Source organism: Paramisgurnus dabryanus, chromosome 13 (assembly GCF_030506205.2).
Source record: "Paramisgurnus dabryanus chromosome 13, PD_genome_1.1, whole genome shotgun sequence".
Classification (NCBI taxonomy): domain Eukaryota; kingdom Metazoa; phylum Chordata; class Actinopteri; order Cypriniformes; family Cobitidae; genus Paramisgurnus; species Paramisgurnus dabryanus.
Window position 1 is genome coordinate 6,449,158 of NC_133349.1, and position 21,063 is coordinate 6,470,220.

The following is a 21,063-nucleotide window of genomic DNA, read 5'->3' on the forward strand; positions in this document are numbered from 1 at the left end:
TTTTTGGCTCAAGTGTTATTGTGTGTGTGTGTGTGTGTTTGTGGCCAGTCTTGAACAGGGACAGGAAAATGTGCTCTTTAGCAATACTGATGGTATCCATTACTGCCCTATTCTTAGTCATGTAGGCTATTATTGTAACACACCCATAATAGACTCCTGTACCACTCCTCCCTTCATCACATGCACAACAACTGTGTGTGTGTGAGTGTGTGTGTGGGTGTGTGTGTGTGTGTTTTCTCAGAACCAGGTACACAAATCATTTTATGCAGAACAAAAAAACTGTTCCTGGAGCTGTAGAGCATTGTGTTGACAATGCAAAGGGCATGGGTTTAATTCCATGCAAAGAAAAATGTACTCTCGCTTTGGATAAAGGCATTTGCCAAATGTTTCTGCATTTATGGCACACTTAAAAATGCCTGAATTTCATTGCATTAGACCCAACCCAAGAGAGGCATCTACAAACAAACAATTCTAGATGTTTTTTTATTTCACCTTTCATTTTTTTGTAGTTTATATGAAATCAGTTTCCTTTCCAAGTTTACACAGGTGCAATAGCCGAGTAACCACATGTATCATTTATGACATTGGTTTACATTTATGCATTTGGCAAACACTTTAATCCAAAACCACTGACATTGGATTCAAGATATACATCTTTTTTATCAGTATGTGGGTTTCCTGGGCTCGAACCCATGACCTTTTGCACTCTTAAAGATTACATATTTTAATATGTATAAAATAAGTAGGGATTTGTTTAAACCCAGAACCCCAAGTATGAAATGTAGCAAATGCAACTAATATTTAAACTAGAGAGGCACCGATGTATCGGCCAATAATCGGTATCAGCCGATAAAAGCACTTCTTTAACGCTATTGGCTGAAAGTTTAAGAAGAACTAATAGTCATTGCAGAATTATCCTGTCAATCAAAACAAAACAGGAAAATGCAATGAATTTGAGTTCTGTGTATAGAAAACGTAAAAGAAACATCATTAGTTTAATGTTCAATATTAATGGTCATTATATGAATGAATAACATTCATAAAATGTAATCTACAGAATTTAGTTAATGCAAGTTAAGACAACCACCAAACGATTGGTATCGGCAGATATCAGTCTGAATAATCGGCTTTCAGTACCAAAGAAAACATTTAAAGGATTAGTAAATTTTCTTAAAAAAAATCCAGATAATTTACTCACCACCATGTCATCCAAAATGTTGATGTCTTTCTTTGTTCAGTCGAGAAGAAAGGGAAACATTCCAGGATTTTTCTCATTTTAATGGACTTTAATGGACCCCAACACTTAACAGTTTTAATGCAGTTTAAAATTGCAGTTTCAAAGGACTCTAAACGATCTCAAACGAGGCGTAAGGGTCTTATCCAGTGAAATGATTGTCATTTTAAACCACAACTTCTCTTCTTCCTCCAGCTGTGTGACAAGCCAACGTTACATCTTATATATATGAAATGCACATTTGCGGACCATTTTAAACAATAAACTGACACAAAGACATTAATTAGTATCATTCCACATACAACTACGTCGGAACGGTCCTCTTTCTCCACACTTGTAAACACTGGGGCGTAGTTTCGCATACGTCCTCCATGACCTCTTGAGGTGATGACGTATTACGTGAGGTCGCGCTGGCGTATCACAGGACCAGAGGACGACGAGAAGTTGTGGTTTAAAAAGGCATATTTTTTATTTTTCTTGCCAAAAATGACAATTGTTTAGCTAGATAAGACCCTTATGCCTCGTTTGGGATCGTTTAGAGTCCTTTGAAACTGCAATCTTAAACTGCATTAAAACTGTTAAGTATTGGTGTCCATTAAAGTCCATTAAAATGAGAAAAATCCTGGAATGTTTCACTCAAAAAACATAATTTCTTCTCGACTGAACAAAGAAAGACATCAACATTTTGGATGACATGTTGGTGAGTGAATTATCAGATTTTTTTTTAAGAAAGTGGACTAATCCTTTAATATCGGCGTGAGATTTTCTGAAATCTGTGACTGTGCTTAATAATGTCGTCCATTTTTCCGTTTCCATTTACATGCTCATCAGCTTGATTGTTTCAGCTTTAGGTTCGTGTTGCAACATCTGCTGACAGTTCCAAAAGAACATGCATTTTAAATGGGTTTTAAATCTGCCACTCAAAGGTGATCCCGGGTCTGTCGCGACCAATCACGGCCATCCGAGCCCAAATGAGATTGCTTTTGATCCAGATGCCACTGCGGAACCGATGACAGCTGGAATCAAGCGCTTCCCAGTGCTAATCCTCTTTCAAAGGGAAACATGTTTGGCGGTGGCCGTCCTGCTGAATGGTCTTAATGAACAGGTGTCTGCGGCTATAATGGTGCGCCATGAACCCGTGTGCTATTTTAGGCATCGAAGCTTCAAATTTAGCTTAGTTTTGGCCGTCGTGTTAGCATGCAGTCGAGCCGTACTGTGGCTCGGTCCCAAAGCCTAGAACCCAATGAGTTTGAACGTCATGGGCACTAGAAGTGTTGACGATATCGAAGGCTATCCCAAAATAGCACTTTCCTTACCATTCCTGTAAAACTGTGTGTTAATTCAGTGCAGTCAGATAAATGTATGTCATGTTGACCTGGGTCTTTTTGGCCCGAAATGACTTCTGTGCTCAGGTTCTGTAGTGATGGTGCCACCTGTTATTTTTCCGAACATTCATAAAACTGAGCCCGTAGCTCGCAAACATTGAAGGTTGCCTACTAATTGAAATAAAACTCAGCAATATTCGATATTTCGATGTATCCATGGAGTGTACTAACCTGTCCTACTCGCACCCGCCCTGAGTGGGCCTCGAAACGTCGTGAAGAAGTCATACATTTTGAATTACAGTGTTAGAAAGCAATAAGAATCATGATCTAGACATCCGGTTTAAAATAACCCCTAAATTGTTTTGGGAGAGTGGGCACTGCCCGCCCTACTGACCAGCACAGACTGACACACTGTCAGCTGAAATGATACAGTAATTATGTCCTTATGCAGAGATTCAGCTCTGTTATGTAACAGGACTTTCCTTTTCTGTTTACCCGCTGACACTCTCGCTCAGTAATGTGAGGTCATGGATGTGTACAGACACTGTATTTACTTTAAAAATTAAGTTTGACATCACAAACGCTCTTATCAGATGTCTAAGGTAAACACTAATATACACTCATGATGTGCAAAAAATCACGATCCTAGGCTTTATCACCATACTGTCATCCTCGATTTGGTGTTTAGTGTTTTGGTGTTTCCAGGTGAACATGTGTTGTTGCGTTGTGAAATTTAAACCTTTTTTTATATACAATGGACTCTTTATTTCTGTGGAGATGAAGGTGCATTCGGTTCCTCATGACACGACCCATTAAACCGCAGCGTTCTGATCATCAAAGCTTAGCTCGGGGTCATGGTGGTCTGAGGTCATGTTTTATCTTTCATATGCATCACCTGATGTGATGTCACATCCCAGTGTTTCCACTGCGCAGAGGTTACCATGACAACCTGACACAGCATCACGCTGTCCTGATAACATGGACACAATCAGTGCTGTTGAACACGTGAGCCGGTTTCGTACGCGTGTCACCTTATTCTGCATGAGAGGGAGTCAAAGAAATATCTCTGGTAAAAGTGTTGTTGTAAGCCATTCTGCTAACCTCTGCCAGTCTGAGCTGAATAAGACCACTTATTCTGTCCAAAAATTAGTTAATGAGAAGTGAAGGTTGCACTTTAGTATATGAGTACACGTGGGATTTTTGGGTCTCTATACAACTCATTTTATTGTTATGCTTGGAGACTTGCTATTGGCAGTAACAAATAACGATTGAAATATTTTCATAAGTTTTTGTGTGGCTGTATTATGTTTATTTTATGTAAATAATAATTAAAATGTTTTCATAAGAAACCTTAATGTAAATGAACTTGATTTGTAAGTTTACTTTGGGGTTGGACCTTGCTTGCGTTTCTTGGGTCCGATTTCAAAGCCCCCAAACCCTTTCAGCGGTGAGGGTGGACGCAGCGATGTCCTCTGCTGGCGCCAGGTCATGTGTAGAGGCAGATCCACCTCCCGTTACACGGCGTGCCCGATTTATGCTGGCAAGCTTGGGATTCCCCCGTCTCCTGACATCATTGTAGCGCTTGGGGCAACAATGGGGATGCCAGCTGATGAGACAATTGTGGCTATTTCCTCTCACGCCTGTTTAACCGACGCTGAATTGGGCGGGTTTCTCCTATCCCCATACAAAACAACTTCTCTGTCTTTGACTGCTCTTACAAGAACGTCGGTCTCCTCGGCTGTGAACCGCTCCTGGCGTACGCCTGGTAAATCCGTCATAATAATAGCAACCCGCCATGGAACTTGCGCCCTTGCGTTTAAAGGGAATGTTGGATGACGTTCTGATTGGTTTATTTGACGTTACGCCCAAACCACACCTATGAATAATGAACCTACTTCAGACCTACCCCTTGATTTGATTTGCGCCTGGCGCAAGAGTTATTTCACCCGCCGGGAAAATAGCAACAGCGCCCAAGATCCGCCCACAAACTCACTTGTGCTTTGCGCTTCGCACTTGCGTTTCAGATCGTTGAAATAGGGCCCTAAATGTTGAGAAAATCATCTTTAAAGTTATCCAAATGAAGTCCTTAGTAACACATATTAGTAATGATAAATACGTTTTTGATATATTTACAGTAGGAAATTTACAAAATATCTGACAATTTTGACCCATACCTATGTATTGTTCGCTATTGTTAAGTTCCAAACGCAATGAATCCATTTTGACAAATTTGGGTAAAAATGTGTTTTCTATACCAAGAAAGTGACAAGATGAAAACCACTATTTTCTGTTACAAACTTTCACATAGCATCTTTAGATTATAAAAAAATTAAAATTCACATACATCATTTGATTTTCAAAGATTTATTATAAAAACTGATTATTTTTTTTCCGTAAAATGCAATAAATCTATTGAATCAATATATAAATGTGCATTCATCTTTGCTATGTTATATTCATTTAGTTGACTAGTGCTATACACTGATAAAAATAAACATTAATGGCATTAATCAAAACACTTACTTTGTCATATTAAGTACACTGTCATTGCTGCTGTCATCCTTGGGACGTCGTCACTGAACTTTTTTGACAACGATCATCTGTAAAATGTTTTGGTTTTGCTCGATTTTCATTGACTTTGAGTAAAATAATGGAAAGTTTTTCATAAGATCCCCTGGGGTAAATGTGTTAGCATGACAGAAGCTTGATGCTGTCGGGAGAACAAGCAACAGCCGGCATTTTTCCTTAACCCGAGTGCCTCACGTAAATAATTTGATTTTGATGGCTTGCGTTTTTCCCCGTCACAGAAAACCACCACAGGTTTATCAATGCCAACAAAATTACTATTTTGTTTTTGTTTGTTTGTTGATGATCAGGAAGTACAAAGTAGATGAGGAAAACTAGGATTCGAATTAGGATTTTTTTGTGGTCCACTCCAGGGTCACATATGTGTAACTTTCCAGTCTGCTTTTCGGCAAGAGTTTGTTGTAGGACTGTCTGTTTGTTGACCAATGGCAGACAGAGGAAATGTTTAGTGATTCTATGGAACAAACTTCATCTTAAGTGTCGTGCATTTTTTTTTTACATTTTTGTGCATGTTTATTGAGTCGTATCAATCATATTTGTTTGCGAATTTGTTTTGATGTTTGTGTCGCCATGTTTTTAGATAAGATTTTCTTTTTTATCTTAATTTTGATTGTGTTAGAATTAAGCCTTTTGTTAATTTATTTTCTGTTGTCATTGTGTTTTTCTCACTGGGTTTTGTTTTGTTTTATTTATTTCTTTAGGGTCAAAGAAGATGCAAAAACTCAGCCAGTCCAGTAAGTAACTTTTAATCAGACCCACACAGAATCTGCATTTTTTCTGCACTGGCTTTGGAGCAGATTTCTGCAGTAAAATTATTTATTAATATGATCAAACTGTGGACACGAGACCACCGTTCAAATTCTCCAAAGTTTCCCTTGATTCCCTGTGGGTCTGCTTTTAGCTAGAGATCTTGACATTCCCTCCGGCTCTTTACTGCCGTGTGCGTTTGTTGTGGCTTCTTCTGTGATTGGCGGCTGTTTGCCCCTCCTCTCTCTGGTGATTGGCTGCCTGCAGTTTGTCATGGCTTGGGCAGCTTCCTCCACGTGTATAGAAGCTCTCCTGCTTTTTTGCTTGATACTGCGAATGGAGAGTATCTTTCTCTCTGCCTCTTTATCTGTGGATACACAACTCAGGCTGATGGATGCAAAACTTATTTCACTTGCTGACCGTGTGTCCTTTCTTAGTCTGTCTCCTTTCTTCAGTTTTGCATACATTTTAAAAATGCTGGGGTCTTTTCAACCCAGCGGTGCACTCTCAGAAAAAAAGTAAAAAAGTTGTCACTGCCCTGCTGAAAAAACCAGCATCAAACCAGCATGGACCAGCATGGGAATTATGCTGGTCTATGCTGGTTTAGCTGGTGGTCACAGCATACCAGCACCAAAACACAACATATGCTGGTATGACCAGCATGGGATGTTGGTATGACCAGCATGGGATGCTGGTGCTAATGCTGGTTTAGCTGGTGTTAATGCTGGTTTGTTGCTGGTTTAGCTGGTGTTAATGCTGGTTTGTTGCTGGTTTAGCTGGTGCTAATGCTGGTGCTGATGCTGGTTTGATGCTGGTTTAGCTGGTGTTCACTAGCAAACCAGCACCAAAACACAACATATGCTGGTCTTGCTGGTATGCTGGTTTTTTCAGCAGGGCGGGACAGTACCTTTTAAAAAGTCCTAATATGGACCGTTTTTTTTTTCAACCCAGTATTGGGTCAAAAAAGGGTCGAGCCCAACCCGCTGGGTTGTAATTTAATACAAAATAAATAAATAAAATGATTAACCCTTGGCTGTGTTTACTGTGTTAGACTTGACCAGTGCTGGGTTGAAAATAACTCAGCATTTTTTACAGTGTACCTTTGAGGTACCAGTATTCACCTTTTAGGTTCAAAAGTGTACTTTTTGAAAAGGTACTGCCCCAGTGACAACTTTTTTACCTTTTTATCTGAGATTCTGGGACAAATCCAGCCTTTGGGTTACATGAACCCAGTAAATGTTTATATTTGATCCAACAATGGGTTAAAACAACACGGCATTGTATTTGGAGTGTGCACACTAAAAATGCTGGGTTGTTTCAAACCATGGTTGGCTAAAATGTGGACAATGCCAATCGCTGGTTTAAATTAACCTAGAAAATGTCCATGTTTGATCCAACCATGGCTTAAAACAACCCAGCATTTTTAAGAATGTAGCCAGGCTTCTTAACTCTGCATGACATCTGATTCACTTTGCTGGTGACGTTCAGTTTCTTTGATGTAGATGATGGCACTAGATGTGTACGTGGGAAAATCGCTTTCAAAAAATTAGGGATGCACCGATACCACTTTTTTGGAATAGGAGTACGAGTACGAGTACTTGCATTGCAGTACTTGCCGATACCGAGTACTTAATAAAAAAACATGATTTAAATTTACAGGTAACAGCTTTAGTCATATAATTTAACAAAAAAAACAAAGGACTAGTTTTCCAGTTTGTTGTAAACTCTGCCTCTTTGGACAACACAAGAGGCATTAACCCCTTACACGCCGCTCAAACATAGACATTTCTCAGACCATGGTATCGATTCCAGGTATCGGGGGACTTTTAACGAGTACGAGTACTTTAGAAAATGTGGTATCGAGGCCGATACCCGATACCAGTATCGGTATCGGTGCATCCCTACAAAAAATTGTACAGCAGTATCACGCGGTAACTGTCTATAGAGAACAATAAAGAAAATCGCTTAAAATATAGACATTGTCACCAAAATTTGTGCTATCTGTGCTATAGTAAAAAGTATAGATTGTTTCACAAATTAAAAAAAACATTTACTGAAAATGTTATGTTTACACGACAAATTTCACGTATACACGACAACGCTATCAAAAAGGTTTGTGTTTACACGGATCCGCGAACACTACTAAAAACTCTGTATTATGTGTGCTAGGCCAGTAGATGGCGATGTTAGTTTGTAAAGCAACACTTCACGCCTGCCCACATACACACTCTTTTACAGAGCGATAAATGCAAACAATCAAGATAATTAAAAGCATTGAGCAGTTTTGTTTGTAAGGACGATGATGTAGGTTTATTACTACTATTATTTAAAGGAACAGTATGTAGGATTATGGGCAAAACTGGTACTGCAATCAAAAAACTTGTGGCTAAAACTGGTACTGCAATCACACAACTGGTGGCCAATACACAAAATGACAACACAAACATCAGTTGAGGGATGCAACTCCGCTTTTTAAATGACAATATCCTTGCCGGACCACTGTTGTCAGTGATATAAGTATTTGAAATGAAAATGACTTCTTAATGTCTAGTGACATATCACGGCCATTTTATGATTAACTGATATCAATTTCTAACATACTGTTCCTTTAAGTGACCCTAGAATAAAAAACCTGTGAGCCTGGTAACTTTGGTGTACACCAACATCAAGAAGTTGCAAAAATCCAGCCAATAAGAACAAAGCTTGCCAGATCCTTCTAGTCTGTAGCTGTTTCTCTCTGTCTCCCTTCTTGTAGTTCTTCATGTATGTTCTTTATGAATGTAGCTGCACTGAGATCGGCCCGTGTGTCAGCTAGTGTGTTTATCTCGTTTCGTCACTTGATGGTCAGGATGTTGAGTTTTGCTGTCTGCTTGTTCATGCAGGTGGTTTCCCTTTAGTGGGTTCACTGATCTGGTTAATAATGTCCTCCAGCCCCAGACAAAGTCTCAAAACCAACCTCAAACAGACCCTTCAAAAGAACCAGAGACGTAAGTAAGAGTGAATGGATTTATCGTTGCCCTCAACCCTGAAACCGTTGAATTACCCAGACAAAACTTGAATTAAGTGCCATTTGTGTAGATAGACCTTATTTTCCAATACACTGAAACCTTGTATTAAAAAGTTAACAGCTCTTCTTGTTTATGCTTCTGTTGGATAAAATCCAATGGTGTTGAGAGGAGAAATTGTATAATTTTTTTATAAAAGCACTATAATTGTTGCACTTAAATTGTTAAAGGGGACATTTCACAAGACTTTTTTAAGATGTCAAATAAATCTTTGGTGTCCCCAGAGTACGTATGTAAAGTTTTAGCTCAAAATGAGCTGATCTCTGCACTAAATGGCAGTGCCGTGGTTGGATGGTGCAGATTGAAGGGCGTATATATAATCCCCTTCTGAGATCACAAGGGGAGCCAAATTTCAATGACCCATTTATTTTTCCCATGCTTGCAGAGAATGGTTTACCAAAACTAAGTTACTGGGTTGTTCTCTTACACTTTTTGTTATGTTTTTTTTGTGGAAAACATTCCAGGATTTTTCTCATTTTAATGGACTTTAATGGACCCCAACACGTAACAGTTTTAATGCAGTTTAAAGTTTCGAGTTTCAAAGGACTCTAAACGATCTGAAACGAGGCATAAGGGTCTTATCTTGTCATTTTTGACAAGAAAAAAAAAAAATCTGCACTTTTAAACCACAACTTCTCGTCTATCTCCGGTCCTGTGACGCACCAGCGCAACCTCACGTATTTACGTCATCATGTCAAGAGGTCACGGGTAACGTATGAGAAAGTACGCCCAAGTGTTTACAAGTGTGGAGAAAGAGGACCGTTCCGATGTTGTTGTATGTGGAATGATACAAATTTATGTCTTTTGTGTCAGTTTATTGTTTAAAATGATCCGCAAATGTGCGTTTCATATATGCAACACGTGACCTTTACGCAATTACGTGAGGTCGCGCTGGTTCATCACACAGCTGGAGGAAGAAGAGAAGTTGTGGTTTAAAAGTGCATATGTTTAATTTTTCTTGCCAAAAATGACAATCGTTTCGCTAGATAAGACACTTATGTCTCGTTTGAGATCGTTTAGAGTCCTTTGAAACTGCAATTTTAACTGTTAAGTGTTGGGGTCCATTAAAGTCCATTAAAATGAGAAAAATCTTGGAATGTTTTTCTCAAAAAACATAATTTCTTCTCAACTGAACAAAGAAAGACATCAACATTTTGTATGACATGGTGGTGAGTAAATTATCTGGATTTTTTATTCTTAAATACCAAACAAGTCAGGTTTTCATGATATGTCCCCTTTAAGTTTAATCAACTTGAATTTACAATTTATTTAAACTTTTTGCTATTATAAATACAAAGTTTAATGAGCTCAAGTTATTGCAACTTCATTTTAATAATTTATATAAACTTCTCACTAGTCAAGAAAGTTGAAATTAATTTTAAATTCAAGTTAATTAAAGTTAAACATTTGAAAAAAAAGACATTTGCATTTAGTCAATATTGAAATACTACATTTCATTTATTATTTAAAGTATAATAGTTTTATACAATAATGTTTCTATTGAAAATGTCATATATAAAGATTAAAATTGTTGGCCTTAAAAGAGGGTAAAACTAAAAAATACACCTTAAATTATTTTGAAAAGTAGCAAATAATGGATATGATATGCCTGGGTTTTATAATACAAGAGAAGTAATGTGTAGTCTTCAGATGGCTGTGGTGTAACTTATTAAAGGAGTCTGTATCAATGTTATGGCTCATGTTTCTTTGACGTCTCTAACTGCCGCGTGTCAGATGAGACATTATATTATGGGTTATGCATCTCCTGGCTAATGGGCCGGAGGTGAGGTGCACTGTGGTCTCCAGCTGTCTGTAATGCTACCTAAGCCTGTGCACCTGACCTGCCGGCTGACAGACCCCTGGAGTTCCTCCAGCATTCACATCATCTACATATCATCCACCTGACAAATGTGTGCAGCGTTTCTATATGCTACATACAATATGGGATGAAAGTCGCTGAGTATTAAAGGAATAGGAAAAAAATGATTCACTCATATCCTCGGGTTTTTATTAACCCTTTCTGTGAAATCTAGGCTAAAATCTCATAAAACTAACAAGTTTCACATTGATTTCAATCTTTGATATGGCCTTACTCAGTCAATATTAAAGGGACACTCCACTTTTGGCTAGAAAGACTAAAACCGAATGTAACTTTTTGCAAAATAATATGTGAGAGGAGTGCAGGGTCGGAAAGTGAGTGGTACTGTATATCCACATGTGCTGAGGTTAGGAGTTCAGAGGTCAAGAGGTCTTTGTAAGCAGACCTGCTGACTGGTGTGACTCGATCCTGGAGAGGTGAAAGGTCACTGACTTGAACAGAAATGATGTCTAGTAGAGAAAAGTAGTAGTGCTTGCCTTTCATTGGTGTGTGGGTGCAAGTGAGTAAACCTGGGGGGAAAGTTTAACTGTCTTTGATTTTGGTGGTCTGGTGAATTCTGGTTAACCCCTTCTGTGGCTGTGGTTGATTGACAGGACATACAGAATGTATGTGTATCATGCAGGCATACAGCTAGCGTTTCAGGGTCTGTCCGAAGCCTTTGACCTCCACCATTCTCAATTTAATGAGAAACTACTGTACATCAATACTCTTGATATGAGATTATGTTATAGATCTATAAAAGTTTTGAAAGCATCCTCAATCTGATCTAGTATCTTGACAAAAAAATGTATATATCAGTTGTTTTAGTATGTGTTATTTGTGTTTGCAAAACTTTTTTTTTACTCTAAAACAGGGGTCTCCATCTTTTTTTGGATCAAACAATCTGGAGGGCTGCTTTTTGATATAGTCTACTCAAAACTTTGTGTTTTACTTGTTCACTGCAAAAAAAGATTTTCAAGAAAAAAATTCTTAGTATTTTTGCCTTGTTTTCAAAAAAATAAATAAAAAAAAATTCTTAAATTTAGATGCTTTTTCTTGATGAGCAAAAACGACCCAAGAAAATAAGTATAGTTTTTAGACCAAAATATCAAATTTAAGTGATTTGTGCATAAAATAAGCAAAAATGGGGTAAGCAAATTTTCCTAGAATTTTTCTTGAATTTAGTGTTTAAGAAAAATTTTCAAATTTTTTTTTTTGCTTACCCTATTGGCAGATTTTTCTTGCTTGTTTTTTTTGCAGAAAATCACTTAAATTTGATATTTTTGGTCTGTAAACTAGACTTATTTTCTTGGGTCGTTTTGCTCATCAAGAAAAAGCATCTTAATTTAAGAATTTTTTGATATTTTTTACTGAAAATAAGACAAAAATACTAAGAAAATATTTTCTTGAAAATAATTTTTGGCAGTGTTGATTTTATTTTATTTCATTTTACTTGTTGATATGTTTTAGTATTGTTTAAAATGTTAATACGTAAGCCAAGCTAATATAAAAATATGTAATAAATAAATATTACAAATGAGACTATTAATAGAATGTGCTTTGGTGGGCACCTCACAGGTACCCGCGGGCACCACGTTGGAGACCCCTGCTCTAAAATATGCTTTTATTGTAATTTTGAAAAAAAAAAAAATCTGTACAAATTGGTACCAAATGTTTACATACCTGTACATATAGCCTACTGCCCCAGTGACAGCTATGGGTCATTTTTTTTTTACTATTTTTTATGATAGTGTAGAACAGTGGTTCTCAAACTTTTTTTCACATGCGGCCCCCCTTGTGTGCAGTGCATTCCTTCGCTGCCCCCCAAAAGAAAATTTATGACAAAAACTGTTCAAAAATTTAACATTTTAATTAAACAAAACATTTTATGTTATGCAGAGTAGTTCTGTTGGTTAGTAGCCTCATTTTTTTAGTTTTAATTACACAGAATTCATGATAAATGAATGTATTTTATAAAATGTCATAAAACTGGGGCCCCCCTGGCACCACCTTGCGGCCCCGGACCCCAGTTTGAGAACCACTGGTGTACATTAGTGTGTCAATTTAAAGATAAAATTGCTTTTTTAATCATATTTTAAAATGCTGCTATTTTTGTACCTCTTGGTGAGTGATATCCTTCGGAAACTTAAGAGACTTAACAGGTTGGAAATTGGAAAAAAGGAAACAGAACATTTCAATTGAAACAGTATTCACAATATAACATGTTTTGGGTTTTGTATCATTATAAAATGTGTAGTCAACTTATATCAGTCAATGGCATTCATTTTGGTACAGACTACAGGTTCATTGACACCAAATGTTTAAACTTGCTGTGTTCTGATTGGCCGCGTTCTATTCCCTGCAGGAAACTGCACCAGCAATTTGAGAGTTATAAGGAGCAGGTGAAGAAGATGGGAGAGGAATCACAGGCCAGCCAGGAACAGAAGGGCGACGCCCCCACCTGCGGAATCTGCCATAAAACCAAGTTTGCCGACGGCTGTGGCCACCTCTGTTCTTATTGCCAAACCAAGTTCTGTGCACGATGTGGAGGAAGAGTTGCACTACGCTCGAACAAGGTACAGACAAAACGGCCCAAAGATTGCATGCATGTTTCAAGAAGAAAGGTTTTCTGTAAGCACTGATGTCAGACAGACATGGGTGATTCGTGTGCTTTAATGCAAAAAAAGAAAATATTAGTACATACTTTTCTGTTTACTGAATGCTATGCAGTATATACTGTACTATGCACTTTTTTTATAAGATACACTGTAAAAAAAGCTAGGTTATTTTCCACCCACACTGCAAAAAATGACTTTCTTACTTTTGTATTTTTGTCTTGTTTTCAGTACAAATATCTAAAAATCTTATGAAGATGTATTTTATAGATGAGCAAAATGATCTAAGAAAATAAGTCTAGTTTGTAGACAAAAAATATACAATTTAAGTGAATTTGTGCTTAAAACAAGCAAAGCAAAAATCTGCCAATAGTATAAGCAATTTTTTCTTAAATTAAGTGTTTAAGAAAAAATGTCAAGTTTTTTTCTTACCCCCATTGGCAGATTTAATTAGGCTCTTTTAAGCACAAATTCACTTATATTTTATGTTTTGTTTTTGTCTAAAACTAAACTTTACTAAATTTACTTTGGTCATTTTGCTCATCAAGAAAATAAATCTTCATTTAAGAATTTTTAGGTATTTGTACTGAAAACAAGACAAAAATATTGAGCAAGAAAGCCATTTTTGCAGTCCAGCTTTGGGTCAAAAACAGAAAAATCCAGCAATTTGGTTAAATGAACCTAGAAAATCTTAATATTTGATCAAACAATGGGTTAAAAAACCCAACATTTGGGTTGAACCAGCACAGGGTAAATTACAACCAAGTGGGTTCAGTTTGTCCCTTTTTGACCCAACGCTGGGTACAATAAAATTTTGCCTCGCATCTCTGTTTCAAACATACAATTGCAAGGAAGGTGCAATTTTCTTTTGAAAGTTATTTTCTTTATGTGAAGTCATGCAAAATTAAATTGTGAAATCGAAAAATAAATCGTAGTTAGTAAGGAGACAGTTTTGAATGCTGATTTTGTATTTGTAACCCAAAAAGTATGTGAAGCCATATTTTTATATTTTAACTACGACTAATACAATTTCAAAAAGAAACTCTTTACTTTATAGCACCTTTGTGCAGTTACCAAAGTAACCACACGAGGGCGGTACTCCCTCTGTTTTCATCACAACAGCATCTTGGCCAGGGCGATGGATGTATCAGCCCAGGAACATCTTATCTAATCTCTTGATGTTTCTTCCCCATTGCAGTTCTGCTGTTTTTAAATGCCTTTGCTCAGAGTAATAAGCTGCGATGTGATTGGCTGTAGTAGTACATGACCGTCTCTTTAAATGTGTGTCTCACAGTTGTTCTGTGGTCTTCTTTTCTGTTCCTGTCTTTCTCTCTTGCTTTTCGTCCCCTGTGGAATTGCAACAGGAGGATAAAATGGTTAGCATCATTCTTCTTGTTCATGCTTTGATATTTAGGTACATCTTGTCCTGAGATGATTACACATTAAAGGTTACACATTAAAGATGATTTTTTAGTACCTGACAGTAAAAATAAATATTATTGCAAAAAAATGTTAGAAATTAAACAATTTCTGTGCATACAATTCATATTTTTTTTCTAAAAAAAAAATAGTTTCACAATATAAAAAATATAAAAATTACATTTATTGTTTTTTTTCTAAACACAATACCGTTTTCTGTTATTATTTTATTTTTTAACTTTATTTCCAGTTTTTGCATTTGTTTTAGTAGTTTCCTTTAAAATATATATTTTTGTACATTGCAGCAAAATGGCAGAAATCGCTTAAACCACCTTTAAAGGGATAGTTCACCCAAAAATGAAAATTCTGTCATCATTTTCTAATGTTGTGACAAACCTGTATGAATTTCTTTGTTCTGATGAACACGAAGGAAGATATTTTAAGGAATGTTTGTAACCAAACATTATTCTTTTTTCCTACTATGGAAGTCAATAGGGCTCATGATCGTTTTGGTTATAAACATTCCTCAAAATATCTTTCTTCGTGTTCATCCGAAAAAAGACATTTATACAGGTTTGTAACAACATGAAGGTGAGTAAATGATGAAATATTTTTTATCTTTGAGTGAACTATCCCTTTAAGGAACCAAGTCAATCAAATGTAGTTTTAACAGTTTTTAGACAAACTTAATCTTAAACACATTTTTTATTTTTATTCTATATAATTTAATCAATTTCTTGCCATGAACTACAAAACTATACAAATTTATAATAGAAATGATATATTAATTTGGTTTATGCCACCCATAAATGTAAAGCCCAAAGACATCTCTTTAATGTCTTAAATGTTTAATATGTGTGTACAGGGGTGTCACTGTAATTCAGGAGATAATTCAGGGCCGGTGTGTTATAGATAACACTCCAGTTGAACTTACTGGATCACCATCTGTTCTCAGAGGAACCTGAGACCTCTTCTATTGTCTTTCTGAACAAAGAGCTGCTCTGTCACACACCCTGCACTGAGACACCACAGTTTTACTACACTACACTCGTGTAGCCGAAATAACACATGTCATATAACAAGAATAACACAAAACAACACACACGCACTCTCATTCGGGTAGAGAAACACAAAGCTCATGCACGTTCTAATAAGTAATTGACGACAGGCTGTTGAATTATTCGAAAATAATGCACACCTAATATACCACGGTTACCACAGACATTGCTCTGGTCGTTATTTAAAGACATTTGACAGGACAGGTGTGCGTTCTTGAATAATAATGCATACCCATGGAACATTTCTCAACCAATTAGAATAAAGCATTCAACAGCCCCGTGGTATAACACAAAATAACTCACACAGATGCATGATTATACAGCCAAAAAAACCCACAAAATAACACACATGCATGTGCACACGCAAACATAAATACATGCTCATGCATCCAGAACAAAGTACTTATCTCAGTGTCTCTCAGATGTTCCTCCTAAAACTAAGATGCTAATAGGCTTTATGCCGAGCTGCACTACTTCCTGAACTTCAGCCAGCTCCTTGTTTCCTGTCTGCCATTATTGGACAAACTGATTAATCCAGGTGTGTTTGATTATTGTTGTTGTGACTACTGAGGTCAGGCACACCTGGATTAATCAGTTTGATTGTGACTACTGAGGTCAGGCACACCTGGATTAATCAGTTTGTTCAGTAATGGCAGACAGGAAACAAAGAGCTGGCTGAAGTTCAGGAAGTAGTGCAGCTGGGCATAAAGCCTAATAGGCATTAGTTTTGCTCTTTTTTAGGGACTTTTGACAAATTTGCTTATATTGAGATCTCTGACTTTCGATAGTAGACATTCTAGACATGTGTGAGTCCTTTTTTTTTGGAAAGGAATCTTATCGTTGTCTGTTTGTGTTTCAGACACCAAAGAGATCTCGGTCAATCTTAACTGTTCGAAGTTTTTCTATCAGAATTTTTCTATTTGTGTCTTGTTTGTGCCCATTTAAAGGAAAACACAGTTTTTCAATATTTTACTATGTTCTTACCTCAACTTGGATGAATGAATGCATCCCTATCTTTTTTCAATGCGTGCACTTAATCTTTGTACATTACGTTGTGAATGTGTTAGCATTTAGCTTAGCCTCATTCATTCCTTGGGATCCAAACAGGGATGAATTTAGAAGCCACCAAACACTGTTAAAGACACTTAGATGAGTAGTTACACAAGTAAGTATGGTGGCACAAAATAAAACATGGTGATAAAAAATGAGGCTAGGCTAAATGCTAACACATTCACAACGCGCTGTACAAATTAATTTGTCTAAGTTGAGGTAAAAACATAGTAAAATATTGAAAAAACGGTGCTGTTCTCCTTTAAGGCAAATCAGTTCACTCACTGATTTGTCATTTAATGGTTTGTCTGGTTGTAGTTTGCAGTGCTGAGGATCTGTGTTATGTTTGTGTCTGGCTGCTGTGGTGTATTGTTTGCTTTAATTGTCTGGTCTCTCTGTTGTATCTCGAAAGTTGTGGAGCTTTTATCCGGATGCAGCGCTAAAGATAGAATTGCTGGATGCTTCTCGGTGTCTGGTTTCTATTTCTGCTCTCTGTGGTTTACACGATTAGGGTTTAAAGAGACTCAGCACTTATTGAGAGGCTAACCTCTTTGACCCATGGTATAAAAGATGGGGTTTAAATGTAAAGATATTTAAATATCACAACCTAGAAGTTGTTGTTTATGGTTTCATAATTGCACCAAAAAGCTGCATAGGGTGCGTTTTCCTTCCAATAATTCATTTATTTCTGTGTTAGATATACTGTGAAAAAATGGTCCCAAGCTGTCATACGAGTGGTACTCTTTCAAAAACTACACCCTTGCACCTAAAGAGATCCTATTAGTACATCAGAATTATATATTTGTACCAAATGTATGCATAAATCTGTACCTGAATGGTATATATTAGGACCTTTTTAAACGGCACTGTCCTAGTGACAGCTTGGGACCATTTTTTCTGATAATATTGAGCTGGTCATGTGATCTTTCTTAACATGACAATGGTTGAACCATTCTTGTGTAGATTTAAAGGGGACATGGCATAAGACTTTTTTAAGATGTCAAATAAATCTTTGGTGTCCCCAGAGCACATATGTGAAGTTTTAGCTCAAAATACCATATAAATAATTTATTATAGCATGTTAAAATTGACACTTTGTAGGTGTGTGCAAAAATGTACCGTTTTGGGTGTGTCCTTTAAAATGCAAATGAGCGGATGAAATTCAAACACTGATCACAATGATGGTGGTTTGTTGCAAATTAAAACTCAATTGTGCTTTTCTCTGCAATAAATGGCTGTGCTGTGGTTGGGTAGTGCAGATTAAGGGGTGGTTTTATTATAATAAGAGCTCCTTATGACATCATAAGGAGAGCCAAATATCAACGACCTAATTTTTCATATGCTTGCAGAGAATGGTTTACCAAAACCAAGTTACTGGGTTGATCTTTTTCACATTTTCTAGGTTTTCCAATCATAGCATTTAAACATGGAAAAAAATCAGATTTTCATGCCATGGCCCCTTTAAACAATCTCAATGGGGAGTGTAAACCATTTTAAAGAGTTTCATATTAAATTCTTTAGGTGTAAAATGTTGACATTTCCCATCGTGAATATTCAGTCAGTTTAAGAAAGCATTCAGACATTGCCTCATGTTTGTCACCAGAGCTCTCGTAGTGCTATCATATTCCAGTGTGCGATGTCCGACAGGTCCCCTTGCCGCACGGGACACCGCGAGCTGTAAATATTGATGCCGTCTCAGACAACAAGATCTCTTTCACCGCAACTCTTTGTGTTTGAGAAAGAGTATAAAATGCTGATGGAAAACAAGAAAGCTTTTCACAGACACTGAAGCTTGCGTGTGTGTGCCAATAATACAGTAGCTGTCTGGTCTTTACTGTAAATTCTGCTAATCATTGTGGGCTGACAGATCCATGGTAATGTTTGACATTTGGCGACTGAAATTTTGAGACGTATGATCTCGTCACACCCCTATTATCTAGTCACCTAATTGTATCTTAGTCAAATGAGAGCTTTGCATGAGCTACAGAAATGTAAGTCATTATTCACTGACAATCATCAAAATAGTGCACTTCTGCAGGTTTGACAACATACAGTATATAGTAGTTAGTGTTTTTATCTTCATCATTATAAATACGGGAGATTTTGGTGTAGAGTAAGAGAGTAAGAGAATTCTGTATGTGGATTATGAGTCAGATTCAGTGTTGTTGGAGCTGTGAGTTCACATGCGTTGGTAATGAGAGCCGTGTTAGTGATGCTTTGGTGACAAAAAACACGATTACGAGCTGCTCAGATCAGTCTGGCTTATCTTCTTGAACAAGCAGTTGCTTTTGTTCCTCTCTTTATGTACTGGCTTGGTTTGGATTTCTTTTTATCAAAATCTGAAACATAATTTCCACAACAGATGAAGGGACATTTGATCCTGAACTCCATCACATGGGATTTTGGCATAAAATAGCTGCGGAGCTGTCCATGGTCTTGAAGTTTTAATTCCAGTTTTAATACAATACTATTTCTTTTCATAGCCAACATGGGTAAGTTAGCCTCAATAATAATCATTGATCTTTTATTAGGTTTTTGACATTGATTTGCTGCATTTTTTTTTTTTACAAGACTGCATTATAATATTGATTCATTGTGTTTCAAAGTAGTGGACAATAAAATACTGAAATCAGTATTTTTATGGTACTTTTTGCATTTTAACTAATAATAGAAATAGTGCTAGACAATGTGATGTACCAGCCGCATATGTTCTTTTCCTCGACTTGTCGTTTTTGATTTTGTCGCTGCATAATTAACACGTTGTTTAACAGGTCCTTTTTAAGTTCATAGCCAATCAGACGTATGAATATGCATACAGGCTATTAGGAGCTGCTAGGTTCTAAATATAGAAGCTCATTAAATATTCATGACCCACCTGCAGGCAGCCTTTTATAGCCGGTGAATGATAACTCCCCTCTCGTCATCAACATCTTCACTTTTATCAAACATTTATAAAATATTCAGTGCTCCGGGACAGCCGCTCCGATCACGTTGTTGGATACAATAATGCAAATGCTGGGTTGTTTTTTACCTAGATATCGGACACAACAGATTATAGGTTATATATAACACTGTGCTGGGTTGTTGTTACCCAACCGTGAGATGAAACAACACAGCATACGTTTATTTATAACCTAACATGTGTTTTGTCTGACATGTTTTACGCACTATTTTACAAAACTTAAATCATTATTAGATGACTATCAACAAAGAGTTCATCTTAAAGTGAGCATATTTCTAACAGTTTGAAGTGTACAGGCTTTTCTCAGGTAAACAAACCAAAATATGTATGACTCAACTGGCACATCCAAAGTTCGGTCAAATCAGACCGTTTCTAGAATATTAATGTCTCTACATCCCCAAACCATTGGCGTTTGACTAACAATCACAGGTAACAAATCATGGTTCCTGTTTATTGGATGTTTTGGACGAGCTTTTTGATAAGTCCCGCCCCATCTTTCTATTGAAACGTATATCAACACAGGAACAAAAGATGTTAATTCAGTATTTTTCTATTTTGTTAAGTCTTAATATTTGAATGTCTTTATATCATTGTAGTCATTGAGTATTCATTTGGTTGTCTTAAAAAGCTCACTTAAGATTGTTCTACATCGTTTAACATTATGGTGCCTTAGAAACCTGACTGAAATAATTTTCTTTAAGAGGTGGTTTTGCACAAAAATGCTGCTTTTTAAGTGACTGGCAACTTGATTTAATTCAGACAACAATAGAAAGAGTGAATTTTATGAAAACATGTCCTGCTTCCATTCATTCCACCATCAAAATATGGACAAAACTGAATTTATGTTTTGCTTTAAGAAACCTTTAGGTATGATTTTTGCATTTGTTGATATTACAATTACAACAGTTGTGATTGCAAAAACAATAAATAAAAATGTAAATAAGCAGAAACTACCTTTAAACGGGACGTTTCACAAGACTTTTTTTAAGATGTTAAATAGATCTTTGGTGTCCACAGAGTACCTTAAAGGGACACTCCACTTTTTTTGAAAATAGGCTAATTTTCCAGCTCCCCTAGAGTTAAACATTACCTATTTAGACCACCTATTTAGAACGGTCTAAGGCGTAATATCACTACGCCTCCT

At 36.7% G+C, this 21,063-nt stretch overlaps 1 protein-coding gene across 13 annotated transcripts in view; it reads left to right on the plus strand.

The window, feature by feature from the left end:
* The window catches only part of rims2a (regulating synaptic membrane exocytosis 2a), a 202,097-nt gene that overhangs the window by 12,236 nt on the left and 168,798 nt on the right, over positions 1 to 21,063 (plus strand). For 12 of the 13 annotated variants that reach the window (XM_065298730.2, XM_065298733.2, XM_065298723.2 and 9 more), the window contains exons 3-5: positions 5,847 to 5,879; positions 8,775 to 8,879; positions 13,181 to 13,391. In XM_065298730.2, coding sequence (XP_065154802.1) covers positions 5,847 to 5,879; positions 8,775 to 8,879; positions 13,181 to 13,391 — 349 coding nt within the window. The remainder of the gene's footprint in view (positions 1 to 5,846; positions 5,880 to 8,774; positions 8,880 to 13,180; positions 13,392 to 21,063) is intronic. The other variant, XM_065298731.2, reaches the window with a different exon arrangement.